The sequence below is a fragment of the Drosophila sechellia genome, chromosome X (assembly GCF_004382195.2).
Source record: "Drosophila sechellia strain sech25 chromosome X, ASM438219v1, whole genome shotgun sequence".
Taxonomy (NCBI): Eukaryota; Metazoa; Arthropoda; class Insecta; order Diptera; family Drosophilidae; genus Drosophila; species Drosophila sechellia.
In genome coordinates, this window is record NC_045954.1 from 16,871,691 (window position 1) to 16,897,705 (window position 26,015).

The window sequence follows — 26,015 nt, forward strand, 5'->3', positions numbered from 1 at the left end:
AAATAGTTAGATATGCAAATGAGGAGCGGCCGGTGGAGAATGGATACCGAGTGGTCCGAACAGGTCCCAAGTTGCTCTTCATCCCGAGCATTGAAATCAAAAATTATGGTTATGAATATGGGTTTTGGCCAAGAGTGGTGGCCTATATGTACATATATATATACGAAATCGCTACCATTTCCAGATGCCTTATTTATGGCCGAAGCTTTTTTAAACTATGGCAAGAAAGTTGGCTACGAAGTTCGTTTATTGCACTTCGAATAAGTGTTTTACCATTTTGTGAAAACATTAAGCAATTTGTATACATTTTCTACCAGTGTTCATATTTAACTTGGTAAATATTGGCATACATTTTCAGCGGTGACCCCAAAAGCGGGTTAATAAACACTCTAAGGGAGATGTGACTCCGCCGATTGTAAAAAGTATTAATAAAATTGGGTCACCATTAATTGCTGTGAATTTGGGCCAAGGATCAGGCAACAATTGGATGCTGTAGCCCAAAAAAAAAAAGTATTCGTATGAGATCACACTTCCACTGTGGCCCCAATCAACAACTTGTCGCCGAGTGGGCGGGGTGGCCATCGCCATCGCCCCGCCCACAATAACCATGATCCGCAATCAGCGGCGCAGCAACACCAAGGTGACATCACTGTGAACTCAGTGGCATCGCTGCGTCTCGCTCCCTCCGCCCATATAGCCGTCTCTTTCGCGGGTGCCCTCGCCCGGGGGCATGTGCCGCATGTCGTGCGGTCTCGTTTTGCTACGTTTTTTAGACTCTGCATACCCAGTGATCGAAAAATGGGTGGGTGGGTATACATGGGGCAGTCAGGTGTTAGTGCCAGAATAATTACACAATATAAGTGTCTAAAAGTATGCAGCAAAAAGTTTGATTCTTTTAGAATGCAACCATTGGGCTGTTTCATTGAAAGAAGATCAATTAAAGAAACCTTTTTTGAGATATTTAAACCTGTAGAATATCCTACAGCTAGCAGTTATTACCAAATATATTAATACATAATTAATATATACATGGTTAGAACAATTTGGTTAGGTAACTGAAAGTCGGCCTAAAGTTCACCATTTCCTGCAGGGTTGCTGTTTGGTTTGCTTCGATTGCGACATGATCATCGACACGATCTGCGAAATTGCAGCGCTATTGAACTCCAATATGGTCAGGGCACTCGCACACAGATGTAAATCGGTACACACTGAAAGGGGGGGTGTGGGTGAGGGGACTTGGGGATTAGAGGATCCTCAGATCGTAGCTGCCTTGGGCCTAGCCGATTTGGCATCTGCATCTGGCTTGCGGGTGCCCCCAGATATTCTTGGGCATTCGCAATGGTAACGTCTGCATGTCGACCATGTCAAACGTGTTGACTTTTGACTTCAGTTGTTGTTTTCTTTTCATTTCTTCTTTTTTTCTTTTGCTCCCACAACAAACAGGAAGAACCGACGGCGTCTGCAAAAGTGCAGTTTAATGTCTCAAAAATTTATCGTTGGCGTTTTGGTATGCACTCTGCTCCAAACATGGGCAATAAACCACATGAACAAAAAAATACACAGAAAAATCGGGCGCAAAAAAACAAAAGCCCAAATACAGACAGAGAGCTCAAAACTACTAAAAACCCAGCGAAAAGAAAGCTCAAACAAAGCCAGGCACAAAAATCGTTCAAAATATGTTAAGCTGCTGAGGAAATAAGCCGGGAACACGACAAAACAATTTGGTTTTAAAGAATGGAATTGGAAATGGAAACGCTTGACATGCCCAAAAAAATGAGCCAGGCTAAAGGTCACTTCGAGGTACTTGGCGTTTTTAAAGCCGAACTCCACGGATATTTGTCTTGAAGGAAGCTATATGCTATGCTATATACATGTAACTAAGATTGCAAATTAAGTGGAACCGATGAACAAAATAAATTCTTAAAGCTGCCTTATGATATAATTCCTGGACAGCGACTGATGTAATGCGCTCGATGGATTGTGATGTGGCACTTGGGGCAGCGAAAACCAATCGATGGATGACCTGCTCGCTCCTCATCCGGTTAATGGGCGTTTGAAGGCCATTCCCAGTCGCAGTGGCAGTCCTAGACCCAGTTCCCAAGTTTCCAGGTTCCCATATACCATTGCCCATTTGGCGGAAGTGACCTGACCTGGTCGCAGCAACAACAAGGGTAACAGAAATGGGGGAAACAAAAGGGCGTACTGGCCATCAATGTTAACGGTTCTTGGTGCGCCAGGGCCAAAATCAAATGGCCCAAATCAAAGTTAATTGAGAACTAAAGTGAAAATCAAATGTTTATGCTGGGTGGGCGGTCAACAAGCGGCCAACAAAAGAAGCCAACGCCAACGCAATTAACAAAAGTTGCGAGACGTGGCGCACCTTAAAGAGTCCGAGCACCAAAAGCAGAAAAGCACACAAGCACTCTGGCAGCAAAGCAACAAAGCGCACTTGCACAAACAGAAACTCCATAGAATGAATACAATATTGATATTTTATAAGCTAAATTTATAAGCTAAATTTTATAAAGCTAAAACAATATTAAGCACATATCAATGGAAATAGCTAGCAAAGCAGCATTGCACGAATGCTAAAAAGCACACTTGCACAACGGAAAAAAATATTATCAAAATGACTTGAAGATTTCTCACTGTGCAGCAACAAAGCACTGTATCTGAGCATTGGTATCTTATTATAGTTTTCCATCTGTCTTGGTCGTTTTCTATTGTGGCTTACTTGACGCAATCCGCCGGTGAACCGCAGTGATGACAAAATCATAGAAATCGAAAACCAAAACCATACCCAAAACCCCATTGAGAAGAACACAGACTTCTTTCCGTAACACCCACTGATATCTAACGGCAGAGCGATAGACAGCCATAAAAAAAGGTAATTTTCCTCACAGATTTTCTTGGCACATGATGATGGAAATGGAAAAGGTGTCAGTTACGCGTTGAGGTGGGCGAATGCCATCAATTCCCTTGCACTTTCAATGCAATTTGACATTTTAACGAGCTACGATGATGCCATCATCGGTGAACACTAAAATCAGACAGAGTTTTCCAGTGGTTTTCGATTTTTTTTTTCTCTCTTAGTTAGTACTCGTATATAGGTCGTCTTGTGGTCTGCGGAAAATGAAAGTATCTTCCAGCTTAGTCCTCACATTGACTCACTTTGTGTGGCTCATAAACCGGGGTTTTAACGGGCGATAATAGGAGTTATCTGTGGGTTATTAACTATTTTTAGGGCACACCAAAAGGGCATTGGGTAATCGTAAAACTAAAAATAAAATCAATGACTTAAGCAGTGCTTTAAAAAAAAAAGGAAAAATAAAAGTATATTTGGATTTTACTTTCTACAGAAATATTTAGTACCATTATCATCTTATGATTATTTATATTATTATTTTAAGTATTTCACACTTACCACAATCAAGTCACTATCCCGACCGGTGGCCACAGTGGCGCCAAACCATTGATAGGATTTCCTCTCCACGACCTCCTTGTGCAAATTGCGATGGTTGCCTGTTATGAAAACGAGAGATTCATATTATTAACTTGTCAAATAAATAACGCACATTTGTATTTCAAAATTGCAGGTCAGCAAAAACGGCAGAAAAGATAATAAACCAAATTTTGAAATGTACAACAGAAGCGGGTAAAGATTAAGATCTCTGAGGACAGCGAAAAACAAAGACGCTGAAATAATTCTGACAAAATGTGGACGGAAATGAACAATTTAGTGAAATTAATATGTGTTTTAAAGGAGGGAGAAAGGCAAACTAATTAAGCTACACTGAGAACACAAAACACTCGAGAACGACGTGGATAATGATGATGGTCACTTCCTTTGTCACTCATTTATGACACAATTTCCAGGTCTAAAGTGAGGTGCTATACAAATTTCAAAGTGGGCTAAAACAATTATTATGGAGTGTGCTGTACAACTATACAACTAATAAGGGCATAAAAGGCCCAGGAGTGAATCCATCAAAAATGCTAATTAAATGTGATGGAAATTAACAAGGATGGAAATGAAAAAAAGGACATTTAGTGATATTAAGTATGCTATTTTTACAATGGATTATAGTGGATCCATCAAATGATTCAACGGGATCTATGAATATTTTGTGAAATATGAATGAATCACGGAACACAGGAATGCATTTCCTTCCGTATTAAGTATGAGTATTTAGTCATGAAGTCACCGCATTGTGCGATATGAATGAATGGTGAATAAGATCTAACAACTAATGGAAGGCTGACAGATGAGCGGATGAATCACAAAATCACTTTAGTAGATGAGCAAACCCAACGAACCTGCGAGCTGAATGAAGCACCTGTTGACTCCTTTTTTTTTAGCCACATTACGCATGAGTTTGAGCAGAGATTTATATATTATTTTAGCGATACGAACAGGGAGCTGGGGGTCTGTAAATTTATGGGGACACACCCCCCATGGTTCGCCAACATCCATTATCGAGTCTGCAGTCTGATGGGGCACGTGTCAATATCTTTTACCATTTTTTCTTTTGCTTTTCCTTTTATTTGTTACTTTTTTCGACGATTTGCGTATATTTATGGCAGACAAACGCTGAGTGCAGAGAACTCAGCTAATGCGAAAAATATGCAAAAACTTTGGGGCCACAGGAGGAAGTGGATGCGAGTAGTGAGTGTGTGATCGTTTCCGCTTTGTGCCGCGGATGTTCTGCTCGGCGGCAATTGTCTAAAAATATATTATTGCAATTTTGCAAATTTTGCATTTTTCGCATTTACTTTTTTTTATACGTTTTTGCGCCGCTGCATTCTTCGCATTTTGCATACTAAAAGGTTGCGCATGCGTGTAGGCCATAAATAAACTAATTGCGATTTCTGCTTCCCTGGCGCCAGTTTCTGGCGCGGATTGGCGCCAACTTCTGCACTTAGGAACTCCCATCAGCGCTCAAGAGGTGCCAACAGACTCAGACTCGATCAAGTTACCCCGGAATTAAAGTGCATATATGTATATATGCGAGTATATATATGCGTTTCTCTTACCTTCAGAGTCGAATGGCACCAATTTGCAGTCGTCGTCGTTCAGGCTGCATTTGAAAACGCCTCCTGCCTCGACCACGCCCTGTTGATAGCGGGAGGTGTCGAATTTGGGGGCTCCGACAACCAAACTGACACTGAAACGGAAGATATGGGGGTTAATGTGGGCCAGAGACTCGAAATAAGGTATATCCTTAAGATTAAAGGGGGAATAAGTGCAAAAGTGGAGGTTATAGAAAGGAAACCCTATTATATATATCCTATAGTATGCATTCTTCTATATATCACATAAACATATCATATAATTATATCCCTTCTTTCCTCTATATATATCATATCATTTCAAATATCAGAACTAACATTATGGCAGCTAAAAACCTATTAAGCTTGAAATGATTTAAAGTGTTGTATAACAGCATTGATTTGAAGTCATTACTTCTTATTTTAAAGGTTACTAAACACATAAACTATATAATCAATGTTGTATAACTGACTTATTCAAGAAATGGTGGCTTTTGGCTCAAGTGTTGCTTTCAATTGAAATTTGCAACACTTTGTCTGATCATCTGTTTAGAACTCGAACCCGGTTTTAAAAATCTTTCGATGAGTTGCCGATGCTGCCACTTTAAACTTTATGCCATTCCTTTAACACATTTAATTGGACTCTTGAAATTCATTCCGTTTCATTCGAACCGATAAAACCTCCCTAGTGGTCCCTAGTAGTATTTGGCAACCCTCCTAATGGGACAGCACCGCCCGCACCCTCGATCCCTCCATCATCATGGCTCTGGATTTCGGAGAGTCAGTGGTTCGGATGGTTCTAGTGGTTCGTTCTCCTCCAGGGGCAGCAGTTCATCATGGCACGCACATTGACAGCTGTCATTAGCATTGAATGCGGAAGTGCGGCGAGCAGAAAGGAAAAGAATGGAAAAGGGTGCCCAGTGCCCTCAGCTTTAACCCTAGGGTGCACCAAATGGGTCTTCATTAAAATCGAGCATAATAAAACGGAAAGTGAATAAGTGCACTGGCATAATTTGGCCACATTTGGAAGTCATTTACAGAAAAAGAACACACATTTTCTCAGATAAATGCATCTGAAATAGGTTTTTACATTATACAAAAATGTAATTTCACTGTTTTATTATTGCTTCAAATTTGACGTTCATTTTAATGCAATATTATTATTTGCAGAATTTCAATTTCCTTATGATTTTCCAACTTACAAATTAAAATTATAATGAAAAAATAAAAAAGAATCTAAAGAGAAGGGAGCACATTTTTTTCGCAAGTGTAGCGAACTTTTACGGATGCTACAGACGGCACGCCGCAAACGGTCCAAATCAAACACTTGAGAGTTGATTAAACCACCCATTCACCGCCCCGCCCCCTTTTGCCACCCCCTTCGGGCGATCCGCCCCCTTATCGAGCGACCTGCGCGGCCCACATGCAACAATTTGATGCTTCACTAAAGCAAAAATGCCACAGATGCGTGAAACTCGAGAGGGGACGACCCACAGAAGAACTTCCTATGAATGGGCGAGTAAGTGCACTGAGCAAAAAGTCTTGGCACCTAGATTAAACTTAGACTAAAAGCAAACCGAATTCAACAAACACACATGCCTTGTAAACTAAACTATAGTTTAGGATAGAGGTTTAGCAACCACGAAAAGTCTTTTAACTCCACGAAGCTGGGCTTTGAAATATTCATTTTAATATCATAGGTATAGCTAATTTTTGCAAGTGCATCTCCATAAATGGGAGGGTTTGCAGCGACTGAATGAAGCGGGTCTTTGGAAGTTTGCAAGCTGTTGTTTCTGCCGGCATTTGCAACGTACTTATTTAAAAAAGATTTAAACAACACAAATAGGCAGCTGCAATTTATTACGAAGTACGAGGCAAAAACGTTAAGTAACGTTAGGTGAAACAAAAGGAAAGTAGCTAGCTAAAAGTATTGAGTATTGAGTGCATTAAGTTCACTTGCGCTCTGTAAGTGAGTATCTTTCCATCTTTGTATCTTTGTATCTGCTGTGTGTACTCAGTGCTGACATCATTGGCATTCATCGAACGGCGTCGATTCGATCATTCTCTCGCTCGCCTTTGAATATAATTAATATTAATTTATGAACAGACGAACCGAAATGATACAAACTCAAAACAGGTTCCCCCATTCCGAGTTCTCATTTCGAGGGGGCGCCTCGTAGATCCCATTTGCATTTCGTTTAAGTGAATCAATGAGTAACGAAATTTCCGAAAACCGAGAGACCTTTCTTCACCAGATGATTAATGCATATTGGTTTGTTTGACTCATGACAATTGATTTCCAAGTATGGCAGTGCAATATTTATTTTTATACCACGAAGTCGAGCAATTATAAATAGATTTTTTATCATGCCTTCAAGAAGTATTTATATTTAATTTACATTTAAATTTGATAACCTTATAAATGGATTTAGAAATCAGGACTCAAGTTAATATGAATATATATTTATATTCGCTATTTTCCTTTTGATTTCATGATAATTTGCTGAAATCACCTACATATATGTAAATATTCCCCATTTCATTCATTTGGCAAGAATTTAAGGCACTCAAGCTTTCTGGCTTACGTAATTTTTAATTTATAAGTTTTTAGAGCACGCGTCAGTCCGGAATGCGTTGGTATTGTCGTGGTGTTCAGTGGACCTTATAGAGATCAAAACCCCCGACGGCACCACAATGCCAGCCTCTAAAATGATCAAAATCAATGCGAGTCAATTGAAAAAAATCAAAACATGCGACCAGGCGCCAAACGAACAAATGCAATTGTTTCTGTTCTGTTTTTTTTTTTTTTCGATTTTTCAATTTGTAATTTGAAAACGGTTCAATGTCTCAATCGAAAAGGATAGATCGAAAACCAATTTTCCGCACACATGTCTTGAAACCGAAATTCAGGGAAAAAAGGAGCCACGTAGTAGATACAATACAATACAATACAATAAACTGAAATGGTATGGTATGGTATGGATGGTAGGGAATGGAAACCTTCTGTTGCTTCGCGCCTTGAATGCTAAATTGAGTTTGTCCAGGGAGACCCGTCTTGAATTACCTTCGACTTGGACGTCGCGTGCAGCAGCAGCAATAAAAATAATGTTTTAAAAATAACATTTTCGAAAAACTACCGCCTCTCCTAAGCCCCCGACTTCCGAGTCATTCGCTGAACACATGTGTTTGCAGGATGTGTACTTCTATACTCGAATATATGTATGAACATACATATGTACATATATCTTCATGTTCCACTGCGATTTGTAGACCTACTCCGGTTCCAATTTTCTGAATGATGTGGGTGCGGGGCTCGTGTGAAGCTGCGCATGCTTCCTGCCGCATATGTGCATGGTGCTCCCCCTGAATGAATTAAGTCCACAGTGGCGCAGAAAAGTGTGCGGTCGGTGGATGGATGCAGATGCCCAGGATGACAGCTGCCGGAACGGGGTTTCTACGGTAGTTTATAGACTGGGATCTCTCCAGGGAATTGTTTCAAAAATGTCAGCAAAAGTGAAATAAAGCTGCCAAAATAAGATTATGCTCTGCTGCACTAGAAAGTTAAATAAAAGTAAATTAAAGTAGTTCCCCTTAAAATGTTATATGTTAAATAAATATAATTTAAATTCTTACAAAAAGCTAAACAATATTTCCTTACGAAATTACTACCATTATATGATAGGCATCTTTATCCATCTTATCTTATCTTTATCCAAATTAAATAAATATTCTTTGAAGTAGACTTTCGCTGGGGAAACGGTATCGCATGGCCAAATTCTTTGATCTTTGTTTAGATGCATTTGCAAACTCTGGCCGTCAGCGAAAAATTGCTTATTTTCCACAAGAGATCACTCCAATTTCGGCTGATCTAATCAGCTCTTATTTGTATAACTCCAGTCTGTTATTTAAATTTTTAAGGTTTATGGAAAAAAACCCCCTAGTTGCTCAACTTTAAACCCAACTTCCGCCGATTGAGGCTGACTTTTGAGGGGCACTGTCACTTGGTAACCTTTCAACTAAGGCGCGAGGTAAATAAAAGGGGGTACCATTCCCTTCGATTCGAACCGAACAGGGAAAAGTGAATATAGAAAAACAGCCAACTCACTTGCGAAGTCAGGCGGCGTTAAAGGAACCGAAACGAACGGATAGGATAGGATCGTATCGGATCGGTTGGTAATGATATGAGGGTGAGGCAAGAGGCGGGGAGAAATTGGGAAAAGTGGGCAACGGCGAGGGCGTGTCGGCGCTAAACATGTGTGCGCCCCCCGGAGGACTGGGAAAACTGGGAAAAGCCGAACTGAAAACCCTTGCACACGTGACAGACCCGGCGTTTGTTTTGTCCATTGAGCGATTTACCATTTTCAATTTACCATTTTACCATTTCCCATTTTCCATTTTACCATTTTCCCATTTTCCATTTCCCCGTACCCAAGTGCGTGTGTGCGGTTTCCCAGCACCTTTTTTACACATTGACACTTCCGTTTTCCTGAGTTACCCCTATGGCCAGCTGATCTGCGATCGATGATCGACTATCTGCGATCTGCGATGGATATCTTATAGCTGCTACCCCGCCACTCGAAACTCCGCAATCAAGCGTCAATTAAGGAGGTTCGGCCAAACAAATGAAAATGCCAAAGTATTCGAGTGCAGAGCAAAATACAAATGGTCTCTAAAAGATGTTATTATTATTTAAAAAAAAATATATATATAAAGCAACGAGAATGAGCTACTAAGAATTTGGGGTTTGCATAACTTTTAAATAATATATTAAACTATGATATACCCTAGAAAACATTTAGCAAGAAAATAGTTAATATATCAGATATTTCAACTCTTTTATAAATTTACATAGAAACACAGCTTGCTAGTGATAAATACACAGCTTTTATTTTTTTGCAGTGCACGTGCGGCATAAATATTTGAAATCAATTACAGTACTCATTGCCTGCCGCCGTTTTTTTTGCCATTTCATAACCACAACAAAAAGGCCGAGAGACAGACGATCGATAGGATCTCAGCTGCAGCTGACAGTAGTTTATTTGAGTTTATGCAATAGATGGATTGCCCAGACCAGGCCAGACCCAAGCAGCCCACTTACTGGAGGTCTGGTGAACCGGAGAACCGGAGAACTGGAGAACCGAGGGAAGACTCTGTGGATGGAGACCCCAAATGAACTCCTCAAGTGATCTTGCAATGCGATCGTTGTTGGTGGGCTACCGGAGAAGTGGCTAAAAATAATTCAAGGGGTGACTTTGTAGATGCTATCTTCGAGATACGCTTACTAAATGTGTTACGAAAATGTTTGTTTGGCCTGCAATCTCTTTATCAACAATTTAAACATTACTATACAAATGATTTAGAAAATCAATTGCAATTAGGCTAAATAATATACAAATCTATTTATACACGTCTGCCTTCAACGCAAATTACGCATAAAAATTGTTTAGTGATAACAACTCAGCTGATTGGCGAGTGTAGCAGACAATAAATATAAAGTTTATTATGTAAATTATGGATTCTAATTGGTGAGCAAAAGAAACCAATAGTCTTATCATCTGGGAGCTATCTTTATGCCAAGCTGTGTGTGTTAATTCCACACCGGCGATTTCACTTGGCCAAGAGTCTGGTCTAGATATGTATGTATGGTGTGCCACAAGGATCCCGAAAGCAGGCAAGACAACGGGGTCAGGCTAATGAGTTGGCCCGACCATTATGTCCGTCTAAAAGGAAACTTGTGGCCAGCTAGCCAGCTAGCCAGCTAGCTAGCTAGCTAGTCAACCAACCGATCGACTCTCGTTCTGGATAACGGACAAACGACTTTATTTGGCCAATTGGGTGAAGCGGCGACAACCTTGCCGCTTTGTATCCTAACACTTGACCGTAAATAGAACGCACCACGCAGATAACTATGTCGCTGCGGCAGATACAGGTACATTGTATAGATGCCCAGCTACAGTGGCAGATACATAGATACATCTGCTATTCAAGGTAGAACGGCGGATATAGGCTCACGTAGAATTCTTCGGCAAATACGGTTACATCGTGTATTAATTGCCGCTCTCAGGGCAAACCACATACATATTGGCCAACGACTTCGGGGGCTGTTGCCTTATAAACAATAAGCAAGTCTAGTTACTTAGCCACCTTGTGTTCAGCACTTTCCTCACTTCGTATCTCGAATTGCCTGTGTATCTTTGTCTGCAGAGTTAAGCGCACAATTATCCCATGGAGTCGAGTGATCTTAGGCTTTCAGCGATGCGAAGACCGCGAAAGTAATGCCCTTGCCCGCCCAGCTGGGTAGTTGTTCGCTTCGGAGATTAATATTAATATATATACTTAAATAATATATATATTAATATTAATTTAATATAGACTCTACTGGTACTATCAATATTGTCTGGGTACAGTTTACAACATTGTCACTTGTTTTTGATGGCTTCAAGCTTTAAGATACTTGCACCTTAAAAGATGCAACATCTTTATTTTTCAGAGCTATATGCTAAACAGTTGCAGATACATTTTCGAATCTACATTTAAAGAGCATTCAGAGAGCAGTCAACTTGGGTCTAAAGTCACTCAGTGCTAACATTTTGTTCGGCCTTTTGCATCTAGGTATCTTTGTAGCTGTAGCTGTATCTGTATCTGTATCTGTATCTCCAATTGTCGCCACTTCTGGGGCAGGGTCTAACCAAATGTGTTTGCGTCTGTTTATTGAATTGTAAACAATTTTAACGCTGCATTTAAATAATTTTCGTTGCTTTTAAGTGCACTTAGCGCAGCAGTTCGTTTTTTTCTTTTTTTTTGGATCTTTGCCCCGGCCGGTGTGTATAAATGGAAAGAAGTGCAAACGGCCAAAAGGCCATTCACACACGTAGCCAGATGCTGTTGCCCTGATAGCCTGGTGCCCACTACTGCCACTTTTCACCCGGCCACTCTCTCCATCCAAATGGTATGGATCTTCGGTTCTTCAATCCTCTCGAACTCTGCTCATAGTGGACCTAGCACTAGACCCCAACTCCGACTAAGCCATCCAGCTAACGTGCGAAAAGTCCAAGCAGACTACCGCCTGAATGCCACAGTACACAGCAATTATAGAATATTTGTAGTAAAAATGTACAAAATGCATTATTACACTGTAGTGCAAAGTTGACAATTGAATAACAACTCAGCGATTGAATAAAACCTACTTTGATTTTAATCATTTCGCCTATAATTTTCTAACACCTATACGGCAACTCACTGGGATTTTCGCGCAGTGCACGGCCTGAGAATGCGCGATTAACACGGTCCATCAAGCTGAACTTTGCGGGTTCAGAAAGGCTATCGCTTCAATCGAACGGCTCACATGAATAGCGTGAAAGTACTGGATGGATCGCATGGGCGGGAAATGAAATGAAAATATGTTTTCGCCATTTGTCAGGGGTCAGCAAGGGGCCCTGGAAAAGACCCCAATAAACTAACCGCTCGAAAGCGCGGCGGTTGGGGGGAAGTGTCCCAGATAGATTCAAATGACCGTCCGATGCGACACGCTCGTAAATTTATCAATGAATCTTTACCCGAATGGGCGACGCTATCTCATTGCGATTGAAACTAATGGGCGTTTAGCATTCTAGATGCATATTTTCACGCTCCTCAAGATTGGAGGCAGGCATGGCTGCGTGCTGGGAGCCTAGTGCCGATAGCCGGGAATCTCTACTTGAAGATTACCATGTCACTGCATTATCTACACCATGGGCTGCGAAAAAAAAAACAAAAGAGACTTAACAAGCGGTCTGTCCTGACCAAAGTATCTCTCAGTTTTCTACGCGACTGATAACATTAATAGTCGCTGGAATCATATGGCAATATGATTTAATATTGGGCTATCCATCTGACATGTGAAAAGGACACTAAAGTGCTGAAAAGTTTTCGAAAATGAAAGAATTGAACTGATATCCCGGAAACTTGCGTGAATTGAATGAGTTCTTTTATCGCCAGCAAGAAAAGGAAGTACTTCCGATGCTCTGGTTTTTTCCCTTTTCACTCATATCGGAATTCTTTTTTTTTTTTGGGCACACTTGACCAGGGAAGAGCTCCACTTAATTGAGAAAAAAAAAACGATGGCCTTAATAAATAATATATACTAAACTATATTTCACATTTTATATTTATATCGCAGATGCTCTTATCAGGTATTTTTATATGGTGGGTGAACACCAGCATCTTTTAGATCGTCGTACAAATAAGTGAAATGGAAAGAGTAACCGATAGCGGCGTGAATTCAGAAATTCAGCAATTCAGATAAAACGACTATACAGAGTGCATTAAATGGAAAGCGTGCTTAAATCCCATATGATTTACTTATCTTTAATGAGTTTCATTTTAAAGCACATTTCTCCCAACGAAGATAATTCAATGAAAAGAAATGTCAAGAGGGTCGCTCGAAGATAAAGCGAAATAAATGACACTATTCGGAAGTTGTAATGAACATAAGTATTCCAACTGAACTGAAAGTTCTGAAATGACTCGGCTTGTTGCCTTGGAATCGAAACTTCTCTAGTTAGTTATATGAGTATATGTATCTAGATCTATGCCTGGCTAACAATTAGTTGACTTACTTGTTCTGATTGCCGTAGAATCCACTGCGACCCTTGTGCATCGCAATGCTGAATCCGAACATCGAGTTGCTGGACTGCCGGAAACGGACGTAGCTGGGCAGGTCGATGTTGTAGCCATGGGCGGACATGGCGATCAGGAGCAGGATCAGGCTCGCTATGGGGCAGTGAAGAGCCATTCTTCTTCGGTGGATGGAATCTCCACTCATTTTGAGGACTTTCTAACTTCTTATTCGCTGAGCTGATTACTCTACTTTTTGCTATATTTTTACTTTCTCTCGAATTTGTGAATCGATTTTGTTGGGCTTGCATCCAAGAACTTAGCACTTTACGCTTGCATCTTTACAGCTGGCGATCGGAATCCAAAATTATTATAACATATGGTCAAAAGAGACGCACACACACGCGCGGCTTTATTTATTATATAAACTCAACCTTGGCCAACATGAGTTGAGATTCCAAAAACGAAAACCGAAAACCAAAAAACAAAAAAAAAAAAGAGCATAAAACACGAAAGCCAAAAACAAAAACTATATTCTTCAACTCGGCAAATGCTGAGTGTCTCTGTTTAGTATCTCCACATATCTCTATCTCTACGTCTGCGATCTTCCTCTCTCTTTCGCTCCCACTCTCTCTCTCTCTCTCTCTCGGTTAACATCATAATCAAGATCTGTTGTCCTTGGGAATCGCGGGGTGGGCGGGGTGGTTAGGGCTGGTCGGATATCTAATGTCTGAAGTCGGATGTCGGGCCAATTACGTGTATCTTTATTACACGGTTCAGTTTCTTTTCAAATTATTCGATACTATTCGACTGTCAATGCCAAAAAGTCAATAAAATGCATGTCATCCGATAATTTGAACTTATTTTGATCGATTATTATTATTACTTAATGTTTTCTTTCGCTGGTTAAACTTGTATTGTCAAAGTCAAAGATTTAATCAAAGCGTTTTAGTTATATTACTTTGCATGTAAGGTTTTTTATATTATATTTTTATATTTAGTAGATTTTGTTTTTATTAAAACGATTTCTCGTTAATTGTATCACTTATCTTTATTATTTATTATGTATTTTAAGTTTAAATGATTTCAATCAATGATTTTCTTTTCACTGCAGCAAAATGCTAGGGTATCAGTCGGGTCGGTTATATATTGTTGGCTTATTCTAAAATCTGATTTGTTGTTTTTAGACATTTTTGACGGTTTCATGTTTGCTTTTGGATTATTTTTTTTTTTTCTGTATGCTTAGATTTTGGCGCGTTCTACGCTCAGCATCGCGATGATGGTGATGGTGACGTAATGGGCCGTCAAACAGGTTGGCCGAAATAACAAAATAACGGCCAAAAAGCCATTAGACTTTTAGCCAGAATGAAAGCCAGCCAGCCAACCAACCAGCCCTTCCCACACAACTTTAGTTTAAATTGAAGATAACTTTGAAGGAAAAGTTGAAAATGCAATTGGACTCGAACGATTCGAAATATTATCATATTTCAGTTGCAAGTACGTGAAGTAATCAAGATCTCTTGTCCTCACTTCAAGTAAGTTTTTGAGCCGAATATTTTTTGCAGTGTAACTAGGTTTCTGTGGCGGAAAAAATACAACAAGTTGTAGGCGGATTTGTGCAGGTGACATTTGACACATTTTCCACTATATATGCCCAGTTTTTCCGCCGAGTGTGGGCGCGATTCGAGTTGATGGGCGGGTGCCATTCATAGACAAGAAAATGAATTATGATTAAGCGAAAGAGAAAAAAACAACCTTAAAATTCGCTGTAGAACGCGCCATATGGTGTAGGCAATGTAACATTCAACAAATTAATCATGCGGCTGGCATAAAAAATGACTGACGAATGTGTCAATATATGAATAAGATATGAATACGAAAAAAAAAACACATCAAATTAGTGGAAAAAACACACCCGATCATTTGTCTAAAAATAAATCTAAAAAGTTGGAAGCTGTGTGCTACGCCCAGCAGAGTCCGCCTATATCTAGGTATATATGCACATGTATATATAGACGTGCATATACAGATCGAATTCTACACTGCACAAAACGGCGGAGGTGCAAACACAGCTGCGACATTAGTTTATTGATTTTGGCTTTTTGTCATATTTGGTTTAATATGCGTATATTTGAGGAATTTATTTCGTGGGTGCACTTTTCACTGGTGCTGCAACACTGGAAAAAAATGTTTTAAGCAATTTGTTGGCGCGTCGCGTGTTGTGCTGTTAATTAGTAAAGTTCACTTTCAATTGGTGTTTTTGTATTATTTATATTTATATTTTTATTTGCCATTTGGCGCTTGTTGTTTGCTCTACCTCGGCAGCGAACGCAGCAACATTTAAACCACGACTAATGGCGCACAGTATCTGTAAGATACATCTTAGCACCGTCAGAGATACATGGGTGAACTGCTCGTGCCAGGTCGCCTACTCAATACTCAATGTAGTCTCTAGTTTTTAGACTCGGGAGAGCGATCTCGGAACAAATGCAAAGCTCTCAAACAACCAAAACGATAGCAAAAGTTTTATTTTTTCATTATCTACACATGTGTGTACCGAGCATCCCACTCGGAAAAATTTCAAAGGTGAGTTTCGTGTGGGAAGTCTGTAATTTCCTTTAGCAAAAGTTTCGACCATTTGATGTGTCATTTTGGTGGCCCATACATATGGAAGAACGTTTATTTCGAACATGGAATCCACTATTCATATAAGTTTATGATTTTTATGTTCATATATTCAACACACAAACTTATAGGATTTTTACCCAGTTTTTTGAGTTAAGTTAAAGAAAATATGTTTTAAAATTCGAAAAAAGTTAAATACACATTTTCCAACGTTTTAACTAAATAAACTTTGAAATCTATAATATGCAACATTTTCGCAAGTGCGTTGGTGCAAATGAACTCTGCCTCGAAAATTAGAACGCTGCAGTGAAAATGGGTTCTCCCATTTATCCAGATGGTTTAGATTCGCAATCACGAGATCTCGGAATGTGCAATTCGACTATACGAGCAAATTCGCCGGCTATCCGAGGCAGAGCAAGCTGGCAAATGCAAATTAATGAAAACAAACAATTAGCCCTCGAAACTCCGCTAAACAATTTCGACGGCTGGATCTGGATATATGTATCAGATATCACGCAAAAAGCAATGTTTCGCCGTTCAATTACCATCGATTGCATTTGCATACGCGAATTTGTGTTCCGAATTTGAATCGAATCTGGCGCCCGTTGGATTTCCGTTTCGAACGCGAGCGCTCCGCACTTTACACCAGGCAACTTTCGCTTCACGCCACCGAATGCAGCACTCAGATGGCTAGCAATCCCTCAGATACAATTTCAAATTTCGCGCAGGGCTGCCAGACCGTTGGGCGATTCAACTGAAGTGTATAACATTGAACTAGAATAGTTACATAGCGCATAGGGAATATTTATGTCTATCGATTTTATTATGCTTTAAAGATTGTCAAAGGAGGTACTATATAAATATGTTTTAATTGCTAATTGCTTATTTGTATGGAGATAAATGTTTTCGTTACAAAGCATAAGTTAAATGACTTTTTAAAGTGAATTACTGATATTCTCTTATTTGATTTGAGTTCATATTTTTATGTTGTGCTATATTGTTTTTGAAATGTTTTTGTTTTAATTTATTATATAAATATATTGTCAAGCAATATCAGTAGCGCTGCCAGATGTTTATCTATCCTAATCAAGCGCTGCCACACCGCTCGCAGATCAGCCGTTTGTGCGGTACGTTTTAGGTCCACGGCATACCAACTGCCACTGGTCACACTGGCAGATTACGCGATTATTTTTTTTATGGAAAGTCTGCGTTTTCCCTTCCGGATTGAATTGCCTGGATTTGCTGTGATAACTCAAGCAAGCTAAGATGCACAAGGTGATCCGGCAGATGTCTCAGCTGCGCCTGCAGGCGCCACAGGGAGCAGCGCTCCTCCGATCGGCGGAAAGCAGCTCAACCGCCATATCACCAGTTTCACCACCTGCCCTCCAGTCGAAATCCCTGCACACGGCCGCTTCCGCCGGAATGCTGTGCGCCAAGTGGAACAAGTACAACTACGGACCCCGCAAGTGGCTGGAGTACAACAAGACCGTGCATCCGCCGCAGGAAACGGACGAGGAGCCCCGAAAGGCTGTAAGATATTTCGAACGCACTGAAGTTTCCCCTCCAGCCACAATCCTCTAATCCACTTGCATTGCACAGTACGTCTGCCACATGCGCAGCAACATCAAATACAGTCCGGACAAGATGTGGTACATCGCTGCCTTCGTTCGCGGAATGTCCGTCGACGAGGCGCTGAAGCAGCTGAACTTCGTGCTCAAAAAGGGGGCCACCGATGTGAAGGAGACCATACTGGAGGCCCAGCAAATGGCCGTGGAGCGGCACAACGTGGAATACAAGAGCAATCTGTGGATAGGTGAGCCGCAGGGGCACAAGGAATCTATCTATCCACTGTGAATGATGGATCGTCATTAGTTTCTTCATCATTATCCATTATATTGATGAATCTCTATCTGTTTCTACCCACCAGCCGAATCCTTTGTGGGCAAGGGACGCGTCTTCAAGGGCGTGAGGAGGCATGCTCGCGGTCGCTTCGGCAAAGTGGAGTACAAGCACTGCCACTACTTCGTGCGCCTGGAGGAGGGCGAGCCGCCGCAGCACTACTACCAGGAGCCGCAGACGCCGGAGCAGCAGTACGAGAGCTGGATGGAGCAGATGCGCAGCCGGAAGATCATCAACTCGCTGTAGCCACCTGAATTGGCACTCGCATGCTACCGATCCGCACTCCTGCAGTCCGCCATCGCGTCCACGCATTAACCATTTTTTTTTGGGTTTAGAAGATTGTTTAATATAATAGAAACAGACAAAAGATGTATGTCAGAGGTTCTATTTGTTTTTTATTTTTACTTAGAGGAGTTTATTGGAGATGTTATTTTATACAATGGATATTATTGGTTTTCTGTCTGGACGCCCGAGAGTTTCGAAACTCTAGTTGAAGTCAGGGAATGTATGCAACTGGAAGCTTAAAGTAAATAAGTTAATTCGCTCCAGGCGAATACAACTAGTAGTAGCTTACTAATTTATTTAACACACATTCAGTGCGTAGTTACATGTATTTTAATGCAATTTCTGATGTTTCTGACCGCAAATCCTAAGTATTTAGTCTTTTAGAATTTGTGGTTTAAATTCACCTGTTTTTTAGCATTAAGGTAGTCATTCAATGGTTAGCCTCTTGTAGCTAATATTCGTTATTTGTATGATTATTCACTAGTTTCTGACCAGACCTTCTCACTCGCTTCCCTTTTGAATGGCCTTTTGCGCTACTCCTGCTCCATGTCATCTTCATCGTGCAGGGCCTGTGCCAGCAGCTCCTCGACGGGGTCATCCTTCAGCGACTGGGTGATCTTTTCGAGGACCAAAGGCTGTCGCTCGCGCACCGCCTCATCATCTTCCTTGTCCAGTTGCAGGCATGCCAGTTTGGATAGCCTCGAGTGTTTGCTGCGTCCAGCATCGCGTCGTCGCTTGCGGGAGGTGGACTTAGGTTTGCCCTCTTCTCCATTCTTACCCTTGTCCTTCTTCTTGGCTTTCAATTCCTTCTTCGTCTCACCATCTTTGTGATCCCTGAGCAGATGTCTCGTCAGATTCTGCGCACTGCTGAAACAGCTGCCGCAGTCCAAGGCCTGGCACTCGAAACGCCTGCCCGAGTGGGCGGTGAGCATGTGCTGGCGGAGATTCCTGAGGTACGAGTAGCTCTTGCCGCATCCCTCCTCGTTGCAGGTGAAGGAGGTGGCGCCCTCATCCGCCTGCGACGCCTCCTTGTGCTTCACCTCCAGGTGACGCTTCAGTTCGCTCGGCTTGTCGAAGGCGCTCTCGCAGCGGTCGCACTTATGGCGATTCTTACCGTGCAACGAGTCGCGACAATGCTTCGTATACAACGTCCATTTGTCGAACTGCAGCGGGCAGCCGGGACACTGGTACAGCTTGCAACTGGGCTCGTGACTCTGGCACTGCCACTGCTGGTAGAAGCCGCGCGAGCACTTCGAGCAGCTGAAGGGATACTCCAGCGTGTGCTCCCTGATCTCGTGGCGCTTCAGCTTGAGCTTCTGCGAGAATTTGGCACTGCACTGGCTGCACGGATAGACCTTTGGGCTCTCGTGGGTCTCGCGCATGTGGCGGGTCATGTTGCTGACCGAGATGAACATCTTGCTGCACTCCTCCAGCGCGCACTTCACCGTCTTCTTGGCCGCCGACTCCGGACGCTCGTGGGTGCTGCGCAGATGCCTCTTCAAGTGCGTCACAATCGAGTAGGTCTTGTCGCAGCCCTCGTACGAGCAGGCGTGCTTCTTCTGCAAAGTAGCGGCGTTACTACTACTGGCGGCCTATACTTATCATACAATTAACAATACTCACAATCCCTGTGTGATGATATTCATGGCGGTCCAATTGGTCCAGCCGCTTGAAGCTGGCCTCGCAATTGGGCATGCTGCACGCGTACTTGGCCGAGCCGATGCTGTTGCGGCGGCCCTGGCGCTGCTTGAACTCCTCCAGAGCGGTCTCCATGTCGCTGTCGCTGGCAATTTGTGTTCCAGGTGGCATTTTAAAGCTTTTTTTTCTAGAAAATTCAAATCTTTTTCTTTTTGGTGTGTTTTAAGTTACCGCGATATCCGTAAATGTCGTGTAATTATTTGGCCACACTCGTGTACGCGGAATTGCCAAGGACCCAAGTTTGGAAAGATTTATTTTATTTTAATTTAATATAATGCCCTGGTAAGCGTTTATGTTTTCGTTTTTAGAGAGATGCTAGATTTTGTGGTATTTTTCCAGGGCTGGAAAGTGTTGCCTAGCAGTGTTGTTGTACATGAACAGCAGAATAAGATGTGCGATAAGTTATCGAAAACGATACATTGGTCACATATGTTATCCCTTGTAACGTGCACTTTATTCAAAGTTTAATTTTCAAATGGAGATATAGATATAGATATTTGATATATATTGAAAAGAGTCGGGCTGAGGCAGCATTTATTAAAAAGGTCTCTGACTTCAGGATACTTAATTTGATGCTGTGATTATATATGCTTGATATATTATAAGGAGACGCCACCACGGACAAAATAGTTTTGGTTTTCCAAAATATCTATATAATATGAATAATCTGGAATGCTGCAGTCTGTCTTTGACCCAGATTTCAGATAGGATGGCTATGTTAATATTGTTATTCATTAGAAGCAGGTTTAAGACCTGTTTATTATTTAGTTTATTCAAACTTTGAATTTTTAGTTGTAGAATTTTCATTGTGTTTGGCTTGGTTGATTAAATACGCTAATGGCTTTAGAAATTTGCTGATCCTTGGGTCCCCAAAAAAAATGGGAATTGGGCGATATGCCTTTCTGCACTTGAAAACATTTTTGTTGGGAGCACTAGCACGTGGTTCTCGGTTTTTGCGCGAATCATCCATTGTATCGCCTACAGGTGCACATGTTTCTGGGCGTTGCTTCTACTTGAGAGTTTAGAAACTCTGCGCTTGGAAATTTGAGCTTTGGAGGAACTGGAAGTCGTATGGATATTAATCCGCTTTTAGATTTTAACATATTTGTAGTCACAAGGATTTTTATTTGTATAATTTGAATTTTTTTATCTTTCTCCATCCCCAGGATCTCAATCTGTTGAATTTACAGAGGAATCAAGGGACTTGCTGGGATTCGGATGTTCACGCGACGCGGCGGTGGAATTGGTGGCGGAATCCACGCAAACAGGGGACTCTGGAAGTGCGGCCACCGGTCCATGCGGGTTTTCCTGCAGATCTTCCAAGTGCTTCAGTATTAGCGGTAGTCTCGGATCCTGTTGGTTGATTAGAACAAATAACAAACGAGTAATTCTCGGATAAAATTTGCAGAAATCTTACGGAGCGGCTTTGGATGGGGTCGGGATGCTTTTCCCAGCTTTCGAGGAAATCCTTGAAATGAGTATCCCAATTCTCCTCTGACGTGTAACTCGTTCCCAACATGCTCCGAATCTGCTGCCAGCAGGCCAGTTTTTGGCTCATACTTATTTTCGCCGAGTTTTTCATGATCACGCCACGTGTTTTGCGCGTTAACTTTAATAGTTCTTACTAGTGTGACCGTGAGGTCGTGCAAAGCTGTAGTTAAATACCAGACGGTCCTGTGAAAAGCCTTTTTGCCATTTTGTAAACAAATTTAAATGTGTTGTCCATCTAATAATTTGAATTCTTCAGTTAATCTGACATCACTTACATGAGTCGATACACATCCATAAAAGTTACGGTTGTTCCGTAGAGATTATCTTAAAAGGAATATTTCTTGAAAAAGTTGTTTGTACCACATTTGTACCAAAGCAAAACTTCACATTCACGAGTTGGGTTTAAAACAAATACACAACCTACATTCGGCGCTCATGTTTCAAAGGAAATGGTTGTTTCTTCAAGCCACTGAAACTTTTGGTCTACCTCCATACCTACCTCTTAATAAAAGAAAAAGCGGTCTTCCATGGCTACCATTAGCAAATGGGTTGGATCAAAGGTAAAAATCCAGCGAACCAAAAGGTCATAAACAAAGATAATCAAGATTTGGTCTCAAAATATTATTAATAATTAATATTTTGTGTGATTATTAGTACCAATTTTAAATTAATGATTGATATTCTGGAAAAAAGCAGCTGTACTTGATATTTAAGAATATTAGCAACCCTTCAAGGGCAAATGCACCAGTTTCAAATTGTCCGCTCTTGTCAGCTGCTGGCGAATTTTCCCATTTCCCAGTCTGGTCACATAGCAAAAAAAATTTTTTTCTGGCAAAGAGAAACAAAGCAAAGCAATAGTCAAAAGAGAGAAAGGCGAAAGAGGAGACAAAGGAGCGAAACGGAGAAAATCAGAGGAGCAGGAAGCAAAGCAGGAAGGGATTGGATCAGATTGGATTGGATACGAACGCGAGAGCAATCGGCCAGGTTTGGGAACAGGATGAACAACGGATTCAGCACCGGTGAGGAGGACAGTCGCGGGCACACGGACCAAACGTGCTGCCTAATCGACGACATGGAGCGCTGTCGCAACCAGGCTGGCTACGCCAGCTACTCCAAGCGCATCCAGAAGACGGTGGCCCAGAAGCGGCTCAAGCTCAGCAGCGATCCGGCCGCGCAGCACATCTACATCTGTGACCACCACAAGGAGCGCATCCAGTCGGTGCGCACCAAGCGTCGGCGCAAGGACAGCGAGGACGACAGCAACGAGACGGACACGGACCTGCACGAGTTCCCCGATCTCTACCAGCTGGGCGTGAGCACGCTGCGACGCTACAAGCGCCACTTCAAGGTCCAAACGAGGCAGGGCATGAAGCGGGCGCAGCTGGCGGATGTAAGTTTGACCTAGTTAACGAATTGGGCAGGCTATGCGGATTTCATGGGGTAGCACGCTGGCCCAATGTGCTCCGTGATGCTCCATGGTGGTCCCTCTTTCAGTAGCCTCCACAGGCTTTAGCTTATAATTATAAGGTTTTCTAAACCCTGTTTTAATTAAGTTGCAAACCTCTACTCTCCACAGACAATTATGAAACACTTCAAGACAATACCCATCAAGGAGAAGGAGATCATCACGTTCTTCGTGTACATGGTGAAGATGGGCTCGAATAAGCTGGACCAGAAGAACGGCCTTGGCAACGACACCACCTGAAGGCGCGTCGGCGGGCGGAGGGAGGAGGAGGACGCCGACGACGTCTACTCCTTTTAACGCTGGCCAACTGCCGATCAAAAAAAAAGTAAACACACACGCACTTCTCACATTGTTGCTGCATTTGCTGGACGTCGGCATTGTTGACCAGAATAAGGATGAACGAGAATACTGATAGTGCAATGCCTCATCCTTATCCGTGTGACCTCCTAGAAACCTAATCCCATACCCATAAGCCACCACTGCCCAAACCCTTAAACCTTTCCTCGACTCCCCGGAATACAAAAGAAATATGCAATGAAAGAACGTAAGGAAAAAGGCAACTGGTGCTCCCACAAAAAACAAAAAAATTAAATTAATAACAGTATGTTGCGAAAGTAAGCCTAAAATTAAAAAAAAAAAAGAAATTTACAAAAACTATTTATAGCCTTGGTCCGTTGTTAATAGCTATTTATACACGCACTAAAATTAAATAAACTATGTAAATTTACAAGAGAATTAACAGAAAACACAACACACTAAATCAAATAGCAATTCGTATTCTTAGGCTTAAAGACATGTTCATTTAGTCGTTTGTACTATACATCAAGTTAAATGAAGTGGGTCTCTGGCTAGACGTCAGTTAGTAGTAACCAGACAAGCAAACACAATTGAACTTCAATGTGAAAGCAAATTTAATCCGGAAGCCTATGCATTATCGCTACAAAGAGAGAAATAAGGAACGAATTAACTTGCAATATTTAAACTAAAACATCGTGTCGTTCGCCCCGGCGGGTTGCATATATATTTAGAGCTCTAGTTTAAGTCTAACTTGGACGAACATCGGTTCCACAAATCAATTGGAATTCCGCATTAAACGATTTCTGTTAAAAGCCTAGACTGATTTTAGCCATACATATAAGCCTAAATAAAACTTAATAGAAAGCATTTTCTCTTAACTACACGACCATCACATCGGCTAGATGTATTGCCTGGCTTCCTCCTCGGAGTCGCTGTGATCTGGAGAAGAATCAATGCATTATCAATAATGGGACTCCAGCTTTGATTGCCAACTTACTTTGCTTGCGCGGCCGTGTCTTTTTGTTCGTCTTGTGTTTGCCTGCCTTCGATGGGCTTGCCTCCGAGCGCATGGGCAGTTCCTGGGAGTCCTCATCGGGAGGCAGCCAGTCGCTGGTGTCCATGGGAGCGCCAGCTCCTTCCTCACTGGACGGCTCTTCGTTGGCCACAGGCGTCTCACTGCTCTCATTATCCAACTCTATGTTCTCGCCTGGCGGAAGTTGCTGCTGCTGCCGCTGCTTCTGGATGCCCATCAGTTTGTTGTAGCTCAGCTTGTGCTCCGTATTTAAAATCAGTCCCACCAGTCCATCGACCGATCGATCGCCCTGCGATCGACACTCTTCGTCCAGCGCCAAAGCTTTGCGTACGAAATCCAACAGGGACTTGCAACGAGCTGCCGCATTGCGGGCACACTGCATGACGGTGGGGGCATTTGTAGGTGCAGTGCCTCCGGCAGTCAGGCTGCACAGCTCCTGATAGGAGTTAAAGCTCAGGACAATCACCGAATCGGCGGCGTTCTCCTCCAGCAGCGTAGGATCCAGTATTGGTTGCCCGCTGCTCTTGTAAACACAGTAGGTTACACTGACGGGATAGTGGTGGAATAGCAGTGGCATGAATTCCCGCTCATTTTGCTTAAAGATGCACAGTTCACCGTCCTTGTAAGAGACATCCGGTCGGCGAAAGTGCATCAATGCAGCCAAAGTGGCTATGGAGCTGGCGTCTATGAGAAAGAATAGAGATAAATAGATATCGAATATATAGATTTTCTTTACCACTCAGGTGACGGCATGGCACCAACTGATAGCTTTTGAACATTTAAGAGGTAAGCTCGCTTTTCATCTTGAGATTGGTGCCCTTACCGTACAGATTCCCGTCGTGATTGATCACATTGACGTTGACACGAATGCACCACACATGCTTCTCGGCGGCCACGCACAGAGATTCCAAATCGATGCTTTTAGAGCTGCGGAAGGTCCTCTCGAGCAGGGAGTTCAGTTTCAGCGATCGCTGGTCATGTGTGCTATACGCCTCGTCCAGAAAAGCAACGCCGCCAAGGAGCACGTTCAGGTGGAGCTTGCCCTCGTTGGGGCGAGACAAGGCCGGCGGGCCCATTTCGCAGGTCACTTGGGCCATTACCTTCGTGTCGCCCATGGACACCGCCACGGAGCCCCAATCCGTGCCGAAGGTCAGCTCCACATCGCGGCTCTCGTTGGAGCGCCGGCCATCGAGGCGCTGGTTTTGCTTCACCGCCAATTGGACGAAGCTCCGCTCCGGCTTCGATTTACCTGGCTCGAAGAGATTGGAGTTCATGAACATCCTGGGTTTTCGCTGGGAAGGATCCTTTCGATTTGTTTTGAATTCGTTTAGGACTGAATTTGGCCGGCTTTTGAAAACGTGCAGAGTGCGGCGATGCCACTGTGATCCACATATATTCTGATCCGGAACTGGTTCCACGGAACTGGAACCATTAACACGCTTAATAAATATTTAGACATTTCTTATGCTTGTGAAATAAAAAGCATTTTATAGGACACTACAAAAGGACTTTTAGCGCCGTAAACATATTTAAACTGGACTTTAAATTTTGCACAAATAAATATTTTGTACGTTGGCT

The 26,015-nt window shown here is 42.2% G+C and overlaps 6 protein-coding genes across 9 annotated transcripts in view; 2 read left to right on the forward strand and 4 right to left on the reverse strand.

Moving 5' to 3' along the window:
* The window catches only part of LOC6617989 (integrin alpha-PS2), a 30,453-nt gene extending 13,515 nt beyond the window's left edge, over positions 1–16,938 (reverse strand). For 2 of the 3 annotated variants that reach the window (XM_032726817.1, XM_032726815.1), the window contains exons 1-4: positions 16,815–16,938; positions 13,647–13,991; positions 5,035–5,165; positions 3,425–3,522 (exon numbers count right to left, since the gene is read on the reverse strand). In XM_032726817.1, the coding sequence (XP_032582708.1) occupies positions 3,425–3,522; positions 5,035–5,165; positions 13,647–13,852 (435 nt within the window). In that variant the 5' untranslated portion in view covers positions 13,853–13,991; positions 16,815–16,938. Of the gene's footprint in view, positions 1–3,424; positions 3,523–5,034; positions 5,166–13,646; positions 13,992–15,961; positions 16,050–16,814 lie in introns of those variants that run through there. The other variant, XM_032726816.1, reaches the window with a different exon arrangement.
* A 487-nt stretch (positions 16,939–17,425) lies between these two features.
* Positions 17,426–18,546, forward strand: LOC6617990 (39S ribosomal protein L22, mitochondrial). Its single transcript, XM_002042262.2, has 3 exons — positions 17,426–17,799; positions 17,869–18,082; positions 18,197–18,546. Exons 1-3 carry the CDS (start codon positions 17,536–17,538, stop codon positions 18,412–18,414), a joined length of 696 nt encoding a protein of 231 aa, XP_002042298.1. The 5' UTR covers positions 17,426–17,535; the 3' UTR covers positions 18,415–18,546.
* Positions 18,544–20,497, reverse strand: LOC6617991 (zinc finger protein 629). Its single transcript, XM_002042263.2, has 2 exons — positions 20,077–20,497; positions 18,544–20,012 (listed from the first exon to the last, which is right to left on the reverse strand). Exons 1-2 carry the CDS (start codon positions 20,260–20,262, stop codon positions 18,987–18,989), a joined length of 1,212 nt encoding a protein of 403 aa, XP_002042299.1. The 5' UTR covers positions 20,263–20,497; the 3' UTR covers positions 18,544–18,986.
* Positions 20,498–21,255: 758 nt separating this feature from the next.
* Positions 21,256–21,775, reverse strand: LOC6617992 (protein deadlock). The gene is made up of 2 exons (XM_002042264.2): positions 21,569–21,775; positions 21,256–21,504 (listed from the first exon to the last, which is right to left on the reverse strand). The coding sequence occupies exons 1-2, from the start codon at positions 21,731–21,733 to the stop codon at positions 21,322–21,324; spliced, it is 348 nt and encodes a 115-aa protein (XP_002042300.1). The 5' UTR covers positions 21,734–21,775; the 3' UTR covers positions 21,256–21,321.
* Positions 21,776–22,463: 688 nt separating this feature from the next.
* LOC6617993 (histone deacetylase complex subunit SAP30 homolog) lies at positions 22,464–24,221 on the forward strand. Its single transcript, XM_002042265.2, has 2 exons — positions 22,464–23,032; positions 23,219–24,221. Exons 1-2 carry the CDS (start codon positions 22,640–22,642, stop codon positions 23,345–23,347), a joined length of 522 nt encoding a protein of 173 aa, XP_002042301.1. The 5' UTR covers positions 22,464–22,639; the 3' UTR covers positions 23,348–24,221.
* On the reverse strand, positions 24,001–25,816 carry LOC6617994 (exosome complex component RRP45). Of its 2 annotated transcripts, none has more exons than XM_002042266.2 (3): positions 25,261–25,816; positions 24,402–25,121; positions 24,001–24,343 (listed from the first exon to the last, which is right to left on the reverse strand). In XM_002042266.2, exons 1-3 carry the CDS (start codon positions 25,715–25,717, stop codon positions 24,303–24,305), a joined length of 1,218 nt encoding a protein of 405 aa, XP_002042302.1. In that variant the 5' UTR covers positions 25,718–25,816; the 3' UTR covers positions 24,001–24,302. The 2 variants fall into 2 exon arrangements, with proteins under 2 accessions (XP_002042302.1, XP_032581291.1); XM_032725400.1 differs by lacking the exon at positions 25,261–25,816 and adding an exon at positions 25,174–25,231.
* Between the last annotated feature and the right edge of the window lie 199 nt (positions 25,817–26,015).